The 22,530-nt window shown below is 43.4% G+C and overlaps 2 protein-coding genes across 2 annotated transcripts; one reads left to right on the forward strand and one right to left on the reverse strand.

The window, feature by feature from the left end:
- Positions 1 to 774: 774 nt before the first annotated feature.
- Positions 775 to 3,324, reverse strand: MRPL32 (mitochondrial ribosomal protein L32). Its single transcript, XM_081882884.1, has 3 exons — positions 3,145 to 3,324; positions 1,768 to 1,949; positions 775 to 1,396 (listed from the first exon to the last, which is right to left on the reverse strand). The coding sequence occupies exons 1-3, from the start codon at positions 3,248 to 3,250 to the stop codon at positions 1,142 to 1,144; spliced, it is 543 nt and encodes a 180-aa protein (XP_081739010.1). The 5' UTR covers positions 3,251 to 3,324; the 3' UTR covers positions 775 to 1,141.
- Positions 3,325 to 3,830: 506 nt separating this feature from the next.
- On the forward strand, positions 3,831 to 19,959 carry PSMA2 (proteasome 20S subunit alpha 2). Its single transcript, XM_081931186.1, has 8 exons — positions 3,831 to 3,939; positions 5,232 to 5,308; positions 7,794 to 7,926; positions 9,816 to 9,938; positions 16,758 to 16,839; positions 17,730 to 17,803; positions 19,443 to 19,500; positions 19,593 to 19,959. Exons 1-8 carry the CDS (start codon positions 3,899 to 3,901, stop codon positions 19,707 to 19,709), a joined length of 705 nt encoding a protein of 234 aa, XP_081787312.1. The 5' UTR covers positions 3,831 to 3,898; the 3' UTR covers positions 19,710 to 19,959.
- The last annotated feature ends 2,571 nt before the right edge of the window (positions 19,960 to 22,530 follow it).

The following is a 22,530-nucleotide window of genomic DNA, read 5'->3' on the forward strand; positions in this document are numbered from 1 at the left end:
GGTGTGTGCGCGCGCGAGTGTGTGTTCTCCTCGCCCCGCTTGAGTTAGTCCCGGCGCAGTGCAGGCAGCAGGTGAGTTGCCCTTTGGCAGCGCGGAAGGCGCCGGGCCAGGCAAGGTCAGCTCGGGAGCCACCGGGGACGCGCCCCCGCGCTCCTCACCAACGGGCTGGATGCGCCCCTCTCCGCTCGCGCGCTTCTGGCTGGCTGGCCGGCTGCAGCAGCAACAGGGGCAATAGGCATCCACCGTCGCTGACGCTCCCTCCCTCCCTCCTGCCCGCGGCGGGCGGCTGGCTGGCGCTCTCGCTTTCTTTCGGGCTGCTGCTGCAGAAGGGATTTTGCACCAGACAACTTTTAGGCCGGTAGGAGTTTTGACTACCGTGGCGACAGCAGCAGCAGCAGCAGCAGCAAGACGGCGCCGACTGTAGTGCAAAGGGTCGGAGCAAGGCGACCAAAACTTTCCCGACACCGTGCTTCGCAAGACGGAAAAAATCGCAAGACAAAAAAACTCGCGGAACGAATTAATTTCGTCTTGCGAGGCACCACTGTATTTTACAAGCTTCTAAATGGAAACAGGTGTTAAAGAACTGTCATTATTTAGATGTAGCCAGTAGCAATGAAAGAACAAAACCACCTCTCAACCATTGGGCTCCAACTCAGCAAGAGATCCATGTCAACTCACTTCATTGCTCTACTTGACTTCTTACATTCTCACAATCCTCACCTCCTCATAGCTCAAAATTTCACAGAATTTCAAATGGAGCCGACACACACAGTATTTATTATAATGCTGAATATGCTTTATTTCATTTACAAATACAGTTTAAATCCATGGTTTCCCCCCAATGCACAGTACAGTGTAATATGACCAAATAGATGCCGTAAGAATCTGCTTCTGTAAATGATTGACTTTGCTTAACCAACTTTAATACAATGACAAAATCAGCTAAGTTTACATTAGCTAAATTAGCCATCCAGCTAACATTTAAGTACAGCAGTGATGCTGTACTACAATGGCAAATTAAAAAATACAATTTAAATTTACCCTTTCTGGGGATAAGTGTTTTCAGTAGCATTTTTTTTCAGCTATTTTTACTCTGCGAGATCAAGGATTTTGCGACCAAAGATTCCACTGTGCTACATCATCAGTCCTGTGTGAACCAAGATGGGCGCTTCCTTGTTCGTTCTATGATCCGCTTGCCTTCATCTTCATCTCTAGCTTTCTCTCCCTCATACAGTACAACAGTCTCTACAGGTGGAGCCTTATGTGGTCCTCCCTCCTGTGCCAATATTTCTTTCCTTATGGCAACTGTCTCCCGTTTAACCTTTGCATAACAATAGCCACAAAGAATATGCTTCAGTTTCAGGTTGCCACACTGAGGACAGACATCAATGTTTCGCTAAAGACAAGAAAGAAAACAAAAAGTTGGGCAATGAACAATTTAAAAAGAGAAAGATTTCACAAATGCTAAGAGCCATGTAGGGCAATGACTATCTCATTACCATTGTGATATAATACATTGTTTTCCAGCAACCTGAGAAAGCCCTCATGTCAAGTAGTATACATAAAGGTTTAAGTTTTCAAAATGCAATACCATCACAATTTAAAGATTCAGCACAGGAGCTGCAGACAGATTTTAAATGAAAAATTTCCTGTGGTAAATTTACAATACCAATATGAATAAATAAATTACAAGCATCTTGAGAGCATTGAAGAATAGAAAATCTACAAAAATAAGGAGAGAAAGACAACAGAAATGTGATGAGTTACCTTTATTTTTATAAGGTTCCTAGGATTCCTTCGCCTGCAGCGATTTACTTCAATGGTCCGCCTTGATTTTGGGGCTGCCATCCAAAATATGCTGTCTAGAAAGCTTGGGGTCTCCTTACTTTCAGCATTCTCTTCTATAGGTTCAGGCAAAAAAGCTGGACCCTGAATTGCTAAAGCAGGAGCTTAAAGACAAAGACAAATAACTTAGTTACAAATAATTTAGTTGTGGTAATTTGCTTACCTTTATTAATTAGATACAATATTTCAAGAAGTGGTTTTGCTCAATGAGACTCTTACTTCCAGGTTTGCCGCTCGCGCATGCGCAGAAGCACAAATCGCTCCGCACGTGCAGATGCGGCGCTTTGTCTCTTTGTTTGATTTTTAAGTTGCTCTGGTCTGCCACGATTAAGATAAAGCGAATAACAAATTTAACTAGTAACAATAGATAACCGACAGTAACAACTGTGGTGGTTCAAGTTATGTTAGTAATTGCATATTCTGTTTCCATAACCTTCATGCTTCAAAGTAGGTTTGTGAATTTTTCCTCGATTTTGCTGTTTTATCTTTTTGTAAACCACTTTGTGGTGTGTGCGTGTGTGTATATATATATATATATATATATATATATATATATATATATATGTATATATGTATATACATATATATTCAAATGGCACATATTTTTTACAAAATATATAAATTGAATACCACATTGGCCTGAATATAAGCCCCCCCCCCAAAAATTCCGACTATGAAATGCTAAAGTGCGGCTTATATCCCCCCCCCCCCCAATTCCGACTATGAAATGCTAAAGTGCGGCTTATATTCGCGACCTTCCGGTATGCAGCCAGGAGCGGGCAAAGCGGTGCCCACCTTGCATGTGGGAAAGGCCGCCAGCAACGCAGCACAGCTCCCCACTCCCCGGCCAGTATGCAGCCAACGGCAGCAAGGAATAGAGCAGCTTATATGCGGGTATTGTTTCTTTTCGCCCTCCAATTTTAAAGGTGCGGCTTATATTCTGGCCAAGACAGTAAATAACACGGGTGATGGGTGCGTAACAAATCTTATAAATAAATAGTTTTCAGAATCCAGCCCCCTCTGCAAAAAAACACAAAAAACACACACGCATTCGGGGCAGGAAAAACCAATATATATGCATATAATGAAAGCAAGAACGAAACTGTGCAAATTCTTCCCGCCCCAAGTAAAGCGGCGTCTCCCGCGGTGCTTGTCCTAAAAGGCCGCCTGGGTTTCCAGCCAGAGCTGACGGGAGCTGTACAGAAGCAGCTGGAAAGCCAAGTTTGGGAGGCGAAGCCCCTGGAGAGCCGCCCCGCAGGAGGCCCCGCGACACCTCGAGGAGACGGAGCCAGGACCTACCCCCGGGCGGGCTGCGGCAGCCCAGCTGGGACCAGCAGCTTCGGAGGAAGCCCTGGATCCGAGGCAAAGGAGACGGGAAGACCAGCAGCAGCGCGGCCGCCGCCATCTTGACCGGACCTCCGCCTTCGCGGCGCGAAAACTCGCCTGTCAGGCTCAGCCGCGCTGAGGGCGCTGGGAAACCGAGTCGTCCTTCTCTCTTGGGCGGCGTTTCCGCCAAGCCACTTGATTGAGAGTGGACTACATGTCCCAGCATGCCCTACTCTAGCTCCTGAGGGTGAGGCACCGGTTCCCGGCATGCATAGCAGAGGGAGCCGGCGATCCCCGGATCTCGTAGTTGACAATGCTGAGGGAAGGAACGGCCCCGCCAACGGCACCGAAACCAAACCATCACCACTACCACAGTCTTTTTCAACCTGAGGAGGTGGCGGGCGGCTCAGACGTTGTTGGACTACAACTCCCATCACTCCTGGCTACCAGTTCTGCTAGCAAGGGATGACGGGAGTTGTAGTCCAACAACGTTTGAGGGCGGGTACGAACGACCCAAGGTTGAGAAAGGCTGCCATAGAGTTTGGCGGCTTTCGAGAGTTCCCGGAAGTTCAATCTGTTCATGGTTCTGTCGTCGGCGCTCTACATTTTATTTCTTTTTGCGCATGCGCTGTAAAAACAGTACGCAGCGCGCGTGCGCAGCCTCAGAAAGTGGGCGGAGGGTTATGCAGGGAGGGCGGAGCGAGGCTGTTCAATCGCGCTGGTCAAAATGGCGGAACGCGGCTACAGCTTCTCCCTCACCACTTTCAGGTAAGGCGCGGTGTCCCCTCAGGGGCGGCAGGGCGGGCGCAGGAGGCCTGGGGCGCTGTCCTTTAGTGAGGGGAGGATTCTTGGGCCTCTCGGAGGGGCTCCGTTTCGTTGCCGCTGAGACGGAGGGAGAGGCGAGGTTTTTGCGGAGTCACCGCTGGCGCTTCTCGCCTCTCGCTCGGAGGAGAAAGTGGCGCGGGTGGAAACTGCCGTGAGGTTCTGACACGGATCCCCGTCAGACATGCTTGAGGGAATGCGGGTTTTCCAGCAGCCCGGTCCTGAGCCCTTTGCAGCTGCCTGTTGGCCGCTTGTGACCGAGTGAAGATGCCGGGAGTCAGGATGGCACCCGAGGTCTCCGGAGGTGCATGCCTGGGGATCATTGGATCTGGACTGTTTTCACATATTAATGCCACACCTTGTAGAATTCTGTCAGTTATATTTTATCTGCACAGTCAGAATGAATTTCAGGAAACAAAAGCTTTTATTGAAAAATACAACTTTCGAGCCGTCTGCCCCCCCGAATACCTACTAGACCTTCCATTTTGGTGACTGTAACCCTGGCTTAAGGAGGCATTTATATATCGGGATTTCTAACACTGCTAAACCATGTAGAGATGAGCCTTTGGATCCAGTATGCAGGATTTTAAGCCACAGATTGATTCTCCCTCTGCATGGCTTGGCAAGAGCCCAAAGCAGGCCTCATTTCCCTTATAACCCTATAGAAAGTGAAACAAATATCCCTGAACACACGACTAACGTATATGTGTTGAGATTTTATGAAAATAATAATTCATATCATATTAGTGTCTCCTTTAATACCTATTAAATTGAATGGGATTTGCACTTAATCCCAAATTAGTTTCCATAGGATTGCAGCCTTACAGATGCATGTTTACTTGGAAATAAATGGCATTGCATTCAGTGTGTTGAGGATTATGAACATGAAACAAATGTTACACCAAAAACGAAAGTAAAACTATTTTTGTGGGCTTTCTTTTCCCCTTTTCAGTTTTTATTATGAGATTACTTTGAGCTTGTTGCCAGACCTTGGATGGAGTGCATGATTACATGAAAAATGTAGTACAATTCTAAAAAACTATTATACTAAAGTAAGTCCCACTAAATTGACTGGGGCTGACTCCTATCTCTTTGTTTTTATTATTACTATATTAAAATGTGCCCAATATCATATTGGTGAAAAAAGGCCCAATGAAAGGCCATAAATTGCTTGGCATTTTCAGATTTGAAAATGTTTTCTTACCAAGGTGTCTCATGAATTGTTTGCTTTCTTTTAGCCCTTCTGGAAAGCTTGTTCAGATTGAATATGCTTTGGCAGCTGTTGCCGCAGGAGCCCCATCAGTTGGAATTAAAGGTATTCAAATGCTTGCACGATTAATAAGCCCACAAAAATGTTGCTAGTTTGTATGTCTGTGTGTACCTACTTTGGTATTTTGTGACCTAAAAGCAAATAAAAAACAACAGATTATGGGTATTGAGGCTGAAATCCTAGCCCCATTTGCTTGAGAGTAAGCCTCATAGAGTTCAACACCACCTAATTCTGAGTAGACTTTATTAGGATTGTGGTGTATTATGATTGCCAGAAATTGATCTGAAAAGAATCAGCGTGAAAGCAGTAACCTGGTTTGACCCTATTTTGGTCATACCAGCAGTGCAAACCTATACATGTCTACTCAGAAATAAGCTCCATTGAGCTCAGAGGTTAGGGAACCTGTGACCCTCCAGATGCTGTTGGATTGCAACTTCCATAATCATTGACCATGCTGGCTAGGACTGGTGGGAGTTATAGTCTAGCAGCATGTATTGTATTATTGCTAGCTGCCTTGAGCACCATTTAGTGGAGAGGTATGATACAAATTTAACAAACGACAGTCATACCTTGGGTTGCGAACGTGATCTGTGCGGGAGGCACGTTCGCAACCCACAGCAATCGCAGCCTGATGTGCAGCTTTTGCGCATGCACGTGACATCATTTGCGCATGCGCGAGCACCAAAACCTGGAAGTAACCCGTTCCTGTACTTCCGGGTTTGTCCGCAACCTGAAAATGCACAACCCGCAGCGTTTGTAACCCGAGGTATGACTGTATATAAAATATTAAATAAAGGGACGGGGATGGTGGGGACATGAACCCATCCTAGTACCCCCAGAGCTTTTAAATTACGTTTTTGTCCCAGTGGGGTTCCAACCATAACCCTTCCAGAGTAAGAACTACAGAGTAAGTTGTTGTGGGCCGGGAGGAGGGGATGATTGTGGAAATATTCATTTTCCCCTTTTGGCCATCTAATAATGCACATGTAAGTCTTGATTCCCATTACCACCCTAGCTTTGTAGCAACTCAGCAGCAGCCTGATGTTAAAATACAGATAATGCGTGGTTTGGTTTTGAAACAAAACAAATCTCTTCCTGGCCAGTTTTTGAGTTTAAGAATTGAATTCAAACCCAGTGTGTGCCACTTGGGGCCCTTGGGAGGAAAAGCACTCTTGTCAGTGTTTAACCAAGCTAGATATAGGGATTCTTAGTGGGGCTATGAAACATCTTCAAAAAGTAGAATCTAAATATATTTTCAAAACAGAAAGTATAACTATAATTTTCAGATTGCATTTTGGGAAACCTTGGGTTCCTTACATATTTTCATTGCAGGTTTCCTAATGAAAAAATCAGTAACAATAGGCAAGCTTCCTTATGATATAGCTTCTCTGCCACTACTAATTTTCCTCTGCAGCGCACCCCATAGGAGAGTTCTGGGTATATTCTATGGTGTGTTGTAAGGTGCAGTCAGTTTGCATTGGGCCATTATGAGGCCAGACAGGCCTAGCCAGGGTGCACTTCACACAATCCTCCACATCTGTTGTGAGGCAGAGCTGCTAAGATTACTCAGCAGATAATGTGGAATGAGGTCTTTGAAGATAGAAAGTTTGAAAAGCTTCTTTTCAGTTTTTTACTGAACTTTTTCTTTTTTCCTAAGTAGGCATGTCTAGTGATATTGAGGTAGCACATAACCATTAGGGGGTGTTTATTGGATTTGGATGAATCCCAAGAAACAGCAGGCTGTCTCAGAAGGATTTTGAGTTTCTCCCAAAGCAAAGTGAGATCTGCTTCAACCCATGCAGCCTTGTACTGTACAAAGAACCCTGAAGTGATTTGTGGAAGGAAGGAAACGAGAGCAGCTTTGCAAACCAGAAACTTGTATCACTAACTTGAGGAAATAGAGAGGTTTTTTTGAGGGCGGGGGAGAGCTGTTTCACATCCAACAACCTTAGTTTATAATTGGAAGGAATTGTTTTATTCATAAAGAAAATCTCATCTGATTATTTCTACCCAAGAATTAACTTTAAAGGAACTTGGCTGGGGGAGATATAGTGGGAATCACTTAACAGCTGCAGGAGCAAAACTGCACATATCCTTCTGAAATTTGGCAGGATTCATGCCTTCAGAAGGGGCAATGTTTCTTAAGATTTCATCCAATTCTACCCAAATATTAGTATGTTTTGATGTTTGATGTTCTTTGTTTTGTTTTTTTAATCAAACTTGAAAGGTGTCCATCACAGAGACCCCTGAGTTGAATCGAGCTGCCTCCAAATTCATCTGAGTCGAATTGGCCTGTTTTATTATGCAGTGCCAATTTGGGGTTTGAACCAAATCATCTGGTGGGTAGGCATCCTTAGTAATAGTGCCAAATAATGCATTGGATTTATGTGATGCGATTAGTAAAGGATATACAAGTAGATGAATTATTCTAGTTGCCTGCTTTAAGCATTGTGGATTTGAAAGATTACGAGGAAAATGGAAGGAAGATATTTTAACTACATTGACTAAAATATTTGTTTTCTTTGTGCAGCTTCAAATGGCGTGGTACTGGCAACAGAAAAAAAGCAGAAATCCATTCTGTATGATGAACGAAGTGTACACAAAGTGGAATCCATAACCAAACACATAGGCTTGGTGTATAGTGGCATGGGTCCTGATTACAGGTATCTTGAAGGCAAGGAGGGAAACACTGTGATAGACTCTTGCTATTGGTCTTTGACTCTTGCCCCGCTATAGGCAGCACAGCATTGGGTCTGTGGTTCCATTTCAACATTCTCTGGATGGATGATACATATCTTGACCCTCTTCATGTGTGCATCACGAGAAGTGGAGACACATGTAGAATGGGGTGCAGCTCTGGTCCTGTCCCCAAGGTTGCACAAGGCTTCACCCTGACATCTATGCAAGGCAGGAGTCACCAACCTTTTTGGGCCATGGCATATTTTGAATTTTGAGAGAGTTCTGTGGATGCCAGCCACAAAGTGGCTGCTATGGGAGGCGTGACACAACACAAAATTGGAGAGTACACCCATGGTGAAGCTTTTCCCATAATTGTATTTCCATATTAGGAAAAGCTTAAACTACCATACAGCTGTTAAAGACACAACCTTTTGTTTTCCCCAGTGCCAATGCTAAACTAAAGCCTAGTTTGCCATTCTGTACTCACTTACCTAGAAGTAAGACCCTTAAAGACAAAGAGACATACTTATGCGTAGACATGTATACCATTGCACTGCAGATTAACTATACCATGAATTCTTAATAAGTGCCTAGTCTTTTGTTCCTGCACAGCAGCAGTCACCCGTATGCCTGTTTGCAAAGTTTTACATTTGCCTTTTCTGGTTGGGGGTAGATTTTTAATATCCACCCACACTTATTATATTGTACTGTTTACAGAAAATTTCTAGGGAGTACTTGATCTCAGAAAACCCATCACAGAAAAGATGCATCCTGGTTGCTAGGAAAAAAGGAAAAGTAAGCTACAGAGATTTCAAAGACTAGAAAATAAGGAGGAGGAAAGGTGTACGAAAGGGTAGGGTAAAGCAGGACCTCCTTAGGACCCAAGAAATTCCTGTTGCCTGTCATCCAGACTTATCAGTCACTGATTGACTGAAAAAAGCAGCAGGCAGGCTGGCTAATTTCACAGAAATCACTTGGGAGGGTAACTGTACATTTTGCTTGATAAAATTCTCTTTAGTAGGGCTAGAGGCTTTTCTTTTTTAATGAAAGTGCAAAGTCTAGGGCCCCCACCTAGTGGTCCTAAGTTAAGGCACCCATTGGAACCGTATTGGCAACCCCTGCTGCAAGTCTACTTGCATAAGTTTTTTATGTTGCAAATGTGTCTGTCTAATGTGTGGCTCTTTGAGGGTGGGGCTAGCACTGTTAGGAGTGTCTGACAGCCAGCTTTGTTCATGATACAAATTAATGGGCCAGTGTTTGGTTTTTAATCATATTTGGAGAATCTTGAGCTACCACATCCCACAATATTACAGAGCTGAGAGACATTGCTCATAACGTATTGCAGGGATAGGGAACATAGGGTCTTCCAGATGTTTTTTGTCTCCCAACTCCCATAAGCACCAGTTATAGCCAGTGGTCAGGGATGATGGGAGCTGATTGACTGGATGAGGGCAAATAAAGTGACATTGAATCATGATAAGACAGGCTATGGGTGAAAGGTTCCTGGATCCAAATTTTGAGAGATCGTCTGTTCTGAATGAGGTTGTGCTCCACCTAAACAAACAGGTCCATATTTTAAGGGTGTTCATTGAATCATCTTCTATACTAGAGGCCCAGGTGTCCTCTAGTGTGGTGCATCTGTTACCAGCTTTGGCTGGGATGCTAACCACTCCCTTTCTTGGACATTCGTAACCTCACAATAATAGACAACCTTTTTTGAGTTGCTATATCCCAGTGCAGTATCAAATTATTTCATTAGCTGATAGTAAATATTCCTTCAGTTTAATCTTTCCCAAGTTGCTTTGGACTTTAAGTTATAATGGATGTTTTGATTTCTTCACTCACTCACTATTTCTTTTCTTCTTTTTCTCAGAGTACTTGTCCACAGAGCACGCAAACTGGCCCAGCAGTACTACTTGGTTTATCATGAACCTATTCCAACAGCTCAGCTAGTCCAGAGAATTGCTTCTGTAATGCAAGAATACACACAATCTGGGTATGCCTTCCCCCTGCCCCTTGTTTATTCTAAAACAACTGAAATTTACTAAGAGCTGTCCTGTACGCAGAATAGATTGTACTCTAATGCAGCCCCCTCACCCTTTTACCATACATCAGTGAGATTTTTGCCTCTCCATCTGAGGAGCTGCAAATCAAACTGGGTACATACAGACAAGAGTTCAGCCTTGTCTGCATGCCATGGCCAGCCTCATAAACTCTCCTCTTGTTCTTCTACAGTGGTACCTCTGGATGTGAATGGGATCCGTTCCGGAGCCCCGTTCGCATCCTGAGCAGAATGCAGCCCGCATCTGCATGTGCGTAGGTTGCAGTTCGCTGCTTCTGTGCATGCGCGTGACGTCATTTTGAGTGTCTGCATGCGCGAGTGGCGAAACCCGGAAGTAACCCGTTCCATTACTTCCAGGTCGCTGTGGAACGCAACCTAAAAACGCTCAACCTGAAGCTACTTTAACCTGAGGTCTGACTGTATTCACTTTTGAAGAGCATTTGGTCTGATACTTTTAAGTGTGCTGAACAGCAATACCACACTCTCAAGCTGATTACCTATAAGGCTGGAAGCTATTTATGCAAAGGAGAATGAAGAGCTGCTAAAGTCTGTGCTAAAGTCTGTGCTAAAGTCGTTTTTGTATATTTTTTACAGTTTTCTAAGTAGGAAAAGTAGAGTTGCCGGTAATTTCCTGGACCTGCTCTTGTACATTGGAACAGTTGTTTGACTTGCTAAAATTAAGCAATGGGGTGGTCTTTCCTTTCTTGTATTTTCTCTACTGAAATATCTATGAGTTTTGTATTTAACTGTTTTCTTCAGTATTGAATACAAAGTTTATAGGTTTAATGTATATTTCTGTCATCAATAATCAGCGGCCTCTGGTAGAATTAACAACATGCCACCAAGACCAGACGCCCACTTCTAAGTATACTCAAACTGAGTGATGGCCATTTTCAGGCCCACCTCCAAGATATAAATACAGACCTTTCCAACATAAAAAATCACTTGACAATAACAAATGGGTTATTGCTGACCCTTGTGGAAAACTTTATTCCCCAACCAAAAGAGACAACAGCAGCTGATGCACCCCAAGTGCATAAACCAGATGAACCTGTGAAGATGAGACAAGTAGTAACAACCAAGAAATTGCAAAAAAAATAGACCAAAAGCCAGGGAAAAGAAAACTAAGAACATTAAATCAACAAGGAAAATAAAGATAAGTCGACATAAACAATGGCAGAAATTATTTAATCTACTCCCATCGGACTCAAACAAATCTGCTGCACGAGATAAAAAAGAGAAAGGCAGGAAGGGGAAAAAGAAGTCATCGCCACAGCTAACGGCTAAGGAGGCATCTCCGAACCAGAGGTTAGAACTAAATGGGAGGATGGAAGCCACGTCCCAGAGCCCTGGTAACAGTTCACTCAGTGAACTAGATACTGGGGGAGAAGCGGTCCCTAACAATGAAGGCAGCAAACCACTTAGCAAATTGGGATATGGGGACGATGCAATGCCCAATCGCGATGACAACACTATACAAGATGGGCAAGCCTTTACTCAGGCAAGATGTTGGAACCTGATTTTAAATCCCCCAAAATTGGTATTTACAAACTTCCCAAAATCAAAGGGCTTCCTTACAGGGAAAGATCGAAGAATGAGCTCCTTGAACATTCTGAATGATATATTGCCAGGAGCAGTAAAGCCAAATGACATTACTTCTGTAGATTATTTGCATCATGATGGTTGTTCAATGAGAGCAATGATCACATTTAGAGACCAGAACCTGGCCAAGTTTATTTACAGATCAAGATATATATTCTTAAAGGCCCAAATAAAAATTCTCAGATTTTTTGAAAACAAGGCACCACTGAATCCCCTTCTGGAAGCTAAGCATGCAAACCCTAGTAAGGAGAAACAGCCTCCCAAAACCTGGCCTGGTCTCCAGAAACAAGAGCCTCAAAAACTAAAAAGGAAAGATGCTCACCTGCAAGACCTGCAATTTCAAGAGAATAAAGATGAGGACCTTTTTTCCGTGGAAGAAAATACCTTAATCAGGCAATTTTGCCAATTTCCATCTCTAATACAAACTGAAATATTAGAAAGATTAGATATGCTAAGAATTAAGCTGGCTGGGAGAGATATAAATAAGGAAATCAATGTGGACGCCCATAAAAAGGACCAGACTTCCTCTAATTTGAACCCTATACAAGAACAAAACCCAGCGGCCTGTCGGCCACGTTACCTTCAGACAATGGCCGAGATTAACCTACCTTCAATCAAGGAAGCCCAGCACATTGAAGAGAACACTACACCACCTCCAATAAGGAGAACCATCCCTAAGGTGAACTCACCAGGCTCTTGGGACAAGCTGAGGTACCTAGACGAGGCAGAATTAGGCCACAATCAGGTACCGGAAGAATACATACGGAAAGAGATTACACACTTCAAAGGCCCGGTGACCACTAATGTCAGTACTCAACATTTACCAGCCGAAACTATAGAACACTTGGCTAGTTTGCCATGTATGGAGAGCAATGGGCCGGCTCATAAAAGAGTAATCCCTAAAAGCACCTTGGGAAACAATTGACGAAGACCAGGCCAGAGGCAAACACCAGCCGGCTCCCTATCTCCGCGGAAATTCGACATTATTAGAAATAAACAGGCTCAATCCTCACAAATCAAGCAAAAGTAGTTCTTTCCCTGAAAGGCGCATCCAACCCACCCCAGAGCCTTAAAATAGTCTCCTGGAATGTTAACGGCTGGGCGACAAAGCAAATGGATCCTGAAGCAATAAACTTCATCTCTTCTTTTGATATTGTGTGCCTCCAAGAGACCTGGTCCCTACAAAGTATCGCTCTCCCAAATTATTGCTCCTTTAGCTCCTGTGCTCGCAAACTAACTAACAGGGGTCGCCCTCAAGTTGGCCTCGCCTGTCTTATTTCAACCAGCTTATCCCTCACTATTTGCGAGGAAATTAAATCTTCCCCTTACTTTCTCACTATAAAGATCCATCTCCCAAAGACCAAAAGCCCATGGTTGATAACTACAGTATATCTGCCCCCAGTAATTAATGATTCCGACCGCAATGAAAGGTGGTCTGAACTTTCGTCTTGGCTCCATGATCTTCAAACAACTAACCCAGGACTTCCTCAAATCCTCTTAGGCGACTTTAATGCAAGAATAGGTCCCAACGACGATGGTATATTATCTTCCGCAGCACTCCTGGACATTCCCCTGCAGCCCCCCTGGGGAAACAGATGCTCTCTTGATCCCATAACAAATGCGTCGGGGAGGCTGATGGCCCAATTGGCCATGGAAAACGATCTCTGCATCGCAAATGGCAACGTTACTCCTTTGTCCTCGCAGCAGTTAACGTGCATCACTTCCCGGTGTTGTCGACTACATTCTATTGACGCCGGAGCGTCTCCACAAAAATGGAAGTGGCTGAATATTTTGGTGGTGACCACCTTCCATTGACTCTATTGTTAAACCTAATAGAGCCATTTTCAGCCCCCTCAAACTATAGTTCCACGGCACAAAGCTACCCTGTATACAAAACAAAGAAATGGACAAGCCTCAGCTCCTCTCTTGCCCTGGACATACAAAAATCATTTGATATGCCTGCAGTTCCCTCTGACCCAATTCTGCCTGCTGACCAATACTGGAAATTAATTGACGCTTTCTCAACAACTTACATAACCACCACCTCGCCTACCCACCAACGCCTCTTCTCTGAATCACCTTGGTTTGACAAGGAATGTAAAGCCCTAAGAAGGCGAATTAGGAAAATGGTCAGAATCATCAAATTTTCCAACGACCCCCAAACCCGTGCAAAGCTTGTAGATATTAAAAGGACATACAGAAACATGATTCATTGCAAGAAACAGCAGCACATCCTTGAGGCTTGGTCCACTCTTCGTTCGGCTGTAGAGAGGCGCGACTCCCGCTCCTTCTGGCGCTTAGTTAGGCCTTCGGCACCATTCAATTCAGCTACCCAGATTTCCGCTGACGAATGGATTGCCTATTATTCAACCAGTTTCGCTTCTCCAAATCATCTTACAGATCACCTTCAATCCCCGTTGGACCTCTGTTCCTGTTCTCTTAGTCCCACTTCCTCAGTAAACTTTACCTCCACTCGCATCTTCAACATCATAATGTCCATGCGAAGGAATAAGGCCCCCGGCCCAGACATGGTCCCGTTGGACCTTTTCCTGACTGATCCTCTTTGGTGGAGCGAACAGCTGACTCCTATATTCACCGCTATCTCCTCCGCCCTAGACATCCCCGACTCCTGGAGAGAAGCTACAATAGTTCCGATCTTCAAAGGCGGCCAGCCAAACATCCCTAGGAACTATCGCCCCATCAGTTTATTATCTATTCCGGGGAAAATATTTGCCGTTGTTTTACTGGAAGAACTTCTTTCATGGGTCCATGAGAGGAACATTCTACCGCTAGAACAGATTGGCTTCCGAAAGTCAGCATCAACCATGGACCACTGTCTAACTCTCTATCACCTTGCCAGTAAATACACTGCACCAAGGCAAGGCCACCTATTTGCCGCTTTCATGGACCTGGAGGCCGCCTTTGATTCCATTCCTAGGCAGAGATTATGGTCCAAACTTGCCCAACTGGGAATTGATCCGCACCTCCTCTCTCTAATTATTTCCCTTTATGCAAACACCACAGCTCGCGTCCGAAGTGGTCCCAACGGCTCCCTTACCACTCCATTCCCAACGGCCAAGGGCGTCCGGCAAGGTTGTCTCTTGGCCCCTTTACTGTTTAATCTCTATCTTCATGACGCAATTTCCCCTTTGAAGCTAGCAACTAAGTATCCTCCTCACTTAGCAGGCCACCCTGTTGCTTCCCTTTTCTATGCAGATGATGCCGTCATCTTATCCAGAACAGCTGCGGACCTAGCAAATGCAGTTAATGCATTTATCGCCTATTGTAAGGCGGAAGCTCTTAATATTAATTATAAAAAATCGAAAGTCCTCCACTTCACACGTTCCCGCAAACTCAAGCTGGAGCCGCTTAAGATCACAGGTGGCTACTTAGAAAAGGTAAAAGCCTTCAAATATCTAGGCTTAATATTCACTTATAATCTCTCCTGGACCACCCATCTACAATCTGCCTTTCTCGCTGCAACCACGACCTCTAATGCCATTGTCCGATTTTACCACCAGAAGGGCGGCAAACACCTTCCAGCAGCAATTAAAATATTTAATGCCAAAGTTGTCCCTAAATTATTATATGGCTGCGAAGTATGGACTACAGCAATATCAGGTAACTTGGATTGCCCACTTCATATGTTTCTGAGATCTCTTTCCGGCGTCCCGAGATGTGTCTCAGGTGCAGCCCTACGACTTGAGTTCGCTCAGCCCTCAATTGTAAAACGAGCATGGAGTCGAGCCATTTCCTATAGCTCTCACCTATTAGCATCGGATGCTCGAATTAGAGGTGGTTTCTCCAATCTGATCCTAAGAGATATTCATAATTCTCCTTGGAAAACTACAATTAACCTCGAATTCCGCTCTCTTCTCAATCTGAACTGTAAAACTGCTCTTAACTTAGAGTGTATTAGCCCGGCGGCCCTACCTCCATTTAAAAAGAAGCTACAGCAACTTGACTTCTCTAACACAGCCTCCCATGCAAGAGGGCCCTGTTCAGGCCTAGCCCTAGCTATTCCACCCCCTGAAGGGATCCCTCTATACTGCCTCACAATTTCTTCGGAGGCTAAGCGAAGGGCCTTTACCTGTGCCCGTCTCAACTGTTTTCCTACAGCAGTTCTGTCGGGTCGTTATTCCAGAGTTCCCATCGCAAAGAGAACATGCACCTGCAATGACACGGCTCTGGAGACTATGGAACATGTAATGCTCTTCTGTCCCAACTGGACAGATGAAAGATCTCGGTTTCTAATTCCTCTCGTGAACAAGCTTCATCTCCCAATCCAGCCTTGGATAGTGTCCCTTCTTTTGCAGGATTCTGATTGTTGGATTACCGAGATGACAGCTAACTTCCTGCTTAGTGTGATGAAGAGGAAAGAGGCACCAACGTCTTCTTTAACACCACAGCTGCAGTCGATATGCCGCACAATCAAATGAAGTTCCAAGTAGCCTTATTGTACAAGGACAAGGAGCTAGGACAAATCTGAGGAGATGAAGGACCCCTTAACGATCCTCCTCCAGCCTCAGCAGTTTTTTGTCTTTTTGTTTTTGTACTCTCTGTCACTCGATGTTTTAAATCCCCCGTTACTTTTGTTACCCCCATTTTTAATTTTTTTTTAAAGTATTCGCCCAGGACGATATCTACTTTTACCTCCCCACCCCCATTTTATGCTGTTATTTCTATGTATATTATGCTATGGCCACACGGCTAATGCAATAAATCTATTGATTGAATGTAGCATTTTTTATATTGTTTTTTGAAGTCTTGTGTTTGTTTCTGTATGATGTTAGCTGCTTTGGACTTCCTTTTTCATAGGGGAAAGTGGGGTCAAAATAAAGATGACGATCTCTTCTCATCTGTCTCATAGCCAGCAAAATATTGAGCTGCGTAATTTCTGTATGGCAGGTTGCTGGTTAAGGCATAGAAACAGAACCAAGAAAACAGTTGGCAGCCATAAAGACTCAGAAACAGTGTACAAACTATTTGTACAAGGCATGATGTAACTTCTTTAGAATATATAGAAGAGGAATATGCTTGTAAGTGTGTATATAGATGAGTCCGTCAGTCAGCATCCTTACTGCTGATCTTATTTGTTCCCAAGATAACCTTCTGTTATCATTAATCCTTTTCATATGTTTTGCTTTGTAGGGGTGTACGCCCATTTGGTGTATCATTGCTAATATGTGGGTGGAATGAGGGACGACCATACTTATTCCAGTCTGATCCATCTGTAAGTATTCATAATGGAGCTTCTTAATAGAAAGCATGGCTGTTTACTCAAAGATCTGTAATATTGCCATATTCTTACTGTGTATGTGTTTTTAATTAATCCAGATAAGTGGGTGAGAAATGATAAGCATCTGGACTAGAATAAGGTTACAGACTCTCAGGACATCTTGGGTGATCAGTTTTACAGTTGTAAGAGCATAAAGAGTGCCTTGGCAGATTAGGCGAAACATCTGTCCTGTCCAGAATCCTATTTCCTACATGGAAGCCCATAAGAAAGAGATGATCCAATAGTTCTCCCACCTCAGCAATTAATATTCAGAAACTGGCTGCTTCTGAACTTGAGGTTTCCATTTTGTTACAATAGCTAGTAGTGGTAGTAGGTAATTTTTCCTTAAATTTCTTTTTAAATCAAGGGTTTAAAGAGTGATTGGGGAATTAAAGCGGGGGAATTTTGAAAGTGAACCTGGTAGTACAGATGTATCAAGCAAAAGCACACTGGAGGCTTAGTTCTCAACTTATTTTTATTTTTTAGAGCCTAGTGTTATGACATTGAATTGGTCTGCTATCCTAAACCCCAGGTATAGTGCCCTCCAGATGATGTTATACAGCAATTGCTGGCAGCCTGAGCCACCATGGCCAATGGTCAGAGATGATGGGAATTGTAGTCTAGCAAATCCTGAAGGCTCCATCTTTGCTACCCCTGCTGTACCCACCTAGGGTTAAGTCCCACTGAACTCAGTGGGGCTTACTTCTGAGTAGACATGTATATGATTGCTCTGCATCTCTCCAAGCAGAGATCCCTAAATGAGGCTAATTTTTTACTGTATTGATCAGTGACTAGAAGATAATGTGTTCTCATACATTTACTCCCTGTCTTTCTCACTTTTCCAGGGTGCTTATTTTGCGTGGAAAGCAACTGCAATGGGGAAAAACTATGTAAATGGAAAGACATTCCTTGAAAAGAGGTAGTGTTATGATTACATAACTGAATCAATAATAAAATCTGAAGATAGTAGAAGTTTATAAGTATTGTAATGATGTGTTGTTTTCCATGTCTAGCCTGGCTCTTCCTAGGTGTTGAAGTGCTATAGTTTAAAAACGACTAAGAATGCTAGAAACACCTGTGAAAATGAGACAAAAATAGCAATTTGCTTTCGTTAGGAGAAGCTTGTGTAGGTATGGTGATCCCATTTAACAGCTTGATGAGAAGTTACCAATTAACCTTTCCCTAGAGTACAGCTTGGAGCATGGAGGTTTTGAGTCCCATCCGTAAGGGAGAGTTGGCCATCCTTGGCTCTCGACTCTCTTCCATCCCAGGATCAGTAATCACATCATCTTCAGCAGTGGTGAAAGCATTGGTAGTGGCCATATCCTGTGGATTCCATAGTTTCCTTCAGAGCCTCATTGATAATGTGCATGACTCGAGGCTTGTCAGCAAGATTCTGCTGCAATTGAAACATCCTGTAATTCATGGGGATCAGGGCCAGCTCTTTGAGGCCTCAGAACATCCACTTGTGGTCAGTGCACGCTAATTAACATAGAATTTGTGTACATAGAAATACATAAAAAGCTCCCTTACTTTGGGGCAGATGGGGCTCGTCAGCCTGGGAAGATAGCCCACCTAGGAGTAGGAAAACTGATCCTAAACCTCAGGGGAAGAAAAGGATCCTTAAGACAGTTGGATGTTGCCTTGTACGCTGCCTTCTGGCAACTCCTGCAGCTGAGCTGATGCCAAATGTATTGCTGTTTTTCTTTGGACCACATCAGGGAGGCCGAGAAGGGGAAGGTCTTGTCGTCCGGCAGCTCAGGTCCTCCATACACACTGCCCAGGCTTATGCCCCGGGGAGGTCACTTCAGTGCTGCTAACATCCAGAGGAGCACTCGTCTCCTGGGGGCCAATTTGATTTGATTTTTTTAAGGGGGACAATTCGAGAATGAATTATTAACAATTAATGGCCTTTTCACTTTCTTAATAATAAGAATTATATGTCATGGGTGGGGGGCATCAGGATTTTAGAGATGCTTTGGGGGGCATGGCCAAAAAAAAAGGTTGGGAACCACTGGACTAGCTGAAATACAGCATTCTGTTAATATTCAGACTTGTGAGACTCATGCTAAGTTGGAGAAGAGAGAATGCAATACAGTTTCTACACTTAAATAAACCAGTTGTGTGGGTACTATTTGATGACATTTCCTCATGGTCTTGAATGTTTAGCATCTAATAAGACCAAAGGTGACTAAGGCTTCTGAGGGTTTTACTTCTGGAAGGTATTGATACCTTGTGTGTCTAATAAACTGGTGCAACGTCTACTGTAAATTGCAATATTTTGTCTAAATCTATTGGTTGGCATCCAAATACCCTTTAAGTGTGTCTAAATAGTTTGTGTGTGCCCAATGCGTGTTTTTTGAGTACACACTACTGTCCTGCCATATCCCCAAATGATTTGACATTCCTGTGTTTCAAATGGTATTTGCAATGCTGCATAGGAAGTTATTTGCAAAATGCAGCCCTTGGCCACGTGAAACTAATTTTCAGTTCTGTGAATGTTTGCTGTTGCAGCAACAGTAAAATATATTTATTAGAAAACTTCTGTTCTTTCATAGGTACAACGAAGACTTGGAGCTTGAAGATGCTATTCATACTGCTATATTGACACTGAAGGTAATACATCAAATACATCTGCAGTGTATTTGTTAAAACTCTAGTTTGTGAATTGCATTTTCATGAAGGAACCTGTCTTTCCCTCTCTCTAGGAAAGCTTTGAAGGACAAATGACAGAAGATAACATAGAGGTTGGCATCTGTAATGAGGCAGGATTTAGAAGACTCACTCCAACTGAGGTCAAGGATTACCTGGCTGCAATTGCCTAGTATGCGTTAAGGAAGACTGCCTTGATACATACAAGGATCTTTTCCCCCAGCCATTTAAATATTTGGCTTCTGCACTCTCATTTCTACTTTATCTGCTAGATTTTTTAAAAAAGAAATATTATGGATCCAAATACTACTGTCCTAATATTGAAAATGTGGAATTATTGTTCTTTAAAATATTAAACACTGTACAAGAATGCCCAATATGAAAAAATAAACATACCAGGAGTGGTGTGATTTCTAGGTAAAACTTCATAAGGCATTTAATTATACTGAGTTCCCTCTGGTTTCACCACCACCACAAATTTTATTCAAACTCAAATTCATCGGGGAGCCGCATCAGCAGTTTGGTCACCCTCAAAGGGCCGGTTGTATCTGTAGGACTATACATCATATGTACTTACAGTACAGGAGAGAAGGGTGCAGGCAGCTATTGGATCTGTCACATCACAGGATGGCATGCGCTCAATATAAAAACAAGTGGAGGTTTCCTGAATGCGTGTAAAGTGGAGGTTTCCTGTGTAGAAAGGCCAGCGCCACTAGAGGGCAGACGTTCTCTGGCTTGTAGGCTGCTGCGCATGCGCTGAAGAGGCAGCTTTCTTGTGTCAAAAAAAAAAGCGAGAATAAAAGGAGGCGGCTGGCGGCGGCTACACGGGTCACATGACGAGGTCTGGCAGGCCGAATTCAGCCCGCAGGCCTTGTGTTTGACACCCGTGCATTAGGGCAAGAAATATGTAGGAAATGCAACCTTTATTGGACGAACTCATTGAAAGACAAAGATACATGAAAGCTCATGTTCAAAATTTTTACAGATGGAAAAGCTGGTGGTAAAGTGGCAGGATAACAGCAACAACAAAAAGGAGGGCAGGAGGAGTTCACTCTCACATAGGAGGAAGGGTGGCAGAGGTGGTCTGAGGGGGGTGTTAAGGTAACTGGTCTCACATTGTGATTTGTCCTTCGCCCCCTGGGGGACTGCCCCATTTGGACCAAGGAACGTTCCACTTGAGTTTACAATTCAGCTGTAAAGCTCCATAGGTGACTTTGGGTCAGTCATCCTAATTTAACCTGAAGGATAGCTGTGGATAACCACATGTAGGGCTTGTTTGAGAAAAGAGTATGCAATGTGATAAATGAGTAAGACGTTGCTCCCTCATCCATGCACATTGATCATTCATTGACTGTAATGTGAAGAGGTGAGTTGTACATGTGAATGAGGCACCATAGAGTAATTGAGAAAAACGTTAACATCACTGAATGCAGTCAAACTTTTTTCTGTGCGTGTTTGTTTTTAATTTTGCTGAGTCATAAGCATTTAAGAGTTCTGTTGGATCAGACCAAAAGCCTAGCCCTATTTCCTTTACAGTATTCTGTTCCCACAATGGCCAGTCATATAGGCTTGGGAAACCCACAAGCAAGACATGCACACAACACTACTCTCCCTCTTATGTTCAGTGGGGTATTTTCAGGCATTCTGACTGATACTTGAGTGTTGGGGTAACAAGTAAAGTACATAACTGGGTATGTGCCACTGAATTTCCAAAAAAATAATAATCTGATATGTAAATAGAATGTTTGAGCCACAGGGAAAAACATTGATTGGAGAGGCATAGAACAATTTAGTGGATATATTTGCTTGGAAACTTTGTCCACAGGGTGGTGATATGGTGTGCTTGGAAATATGATAAAATCTAAACACGAACAAAAATAGGTTTGTCTGACCAACTGAGATGGTATGTTGAACTTTAGTCAAAATTCTTCTGTAGTAAGAATTCCAGGTGCTGATTGTAGTCTGCAAAAAACACTGTTGTGAGCTGTAGAGATACACAAGTGCACAAGGTTAAAGGTTCCCTTTTAATCCAGTGCTATAACCTCTGCCAAAAAAGTATGTAAGGTTGACAAAGATGATTTATTCTCACAGAAAAATGTCTCACAACAATCAGAAATTCAATACAAAGGAATGTGGTAGCTTTGTTTTCTGAATTTCTTGCTTAGGTTTTAAAATGCAGGATTAGAATTAACACACAACAGCATAGCACTGCCTATCCACCCTGTGAACTTCCCCTTAGAACTTTCTTGATAGATAGGGATGCCATATTTCAAAAAGTGAAAATCCAGACACAATAGTTTTGACCAAAGTTGTTGAGCTTTCTTTAGCAAAATTGCAAAAAAGACGTTTTTGAGCTATTTTCAGGAAAGTCGGCAAAAATGACGGTCAACATGGGTTGCCATACATCCCAAACTTCCTAGACATACACAGAATACTGCAGTTGGAAGCAGTGCCCAGGCAGAAATCAGTCAAATCTGGATGTATGGCAACCCTATATAGATACATCAAACCTAATGCACTAAGTGGTCCTATCAGCTGGCTGTGCCGATAGGAGTTGTGGTTGTCCAAAACGCCACAAAGGCTCCAGGAAAACTGATGTGCTCTGCACACAATTGCAGCACTTGTTCCTAACCACCCTCCTCATCTAACACAACTCATTTGTTAGTTTAAAAGAAACACCATTCAGTTTCAACAGAAAAAAACAACTTTCCAAGGGAGGGGCCACATAGCTCTGTGGTAGTGCTTACCTTGCAATCCCTTCTGGCATCTTCAGGTAGGGCTGGGAGAGACTCCCTGTCTGAAACCCTGAAAGGCCACTGCTGCTGCCAGTCAGTGTAGACAGTACTAGTTGGACTTAATGGTCTGACTCCATATATGGCAGCTTCCTAAATTCTGTGGCAGAAGTCTTGAATTGATTTCAAAATCAAAGTTGTTGAGCTTTCTTTAGCAAAATTGCAAAAAAGACGTTTTTGAGCTATTTTCAGAAAAGTAGAT

Source organism: Podarcis melisellensis (assembly GCF_964234715.1).
Source record: "Podarcis melisellensis genome assembly, chromosome: 12".
Lineage (NCBI taxonomy): Eukaryota > Metazoa > Chordata > Lepidosauria > Squamata > Lacertidae > Podarcis > Podarcis melisellensis.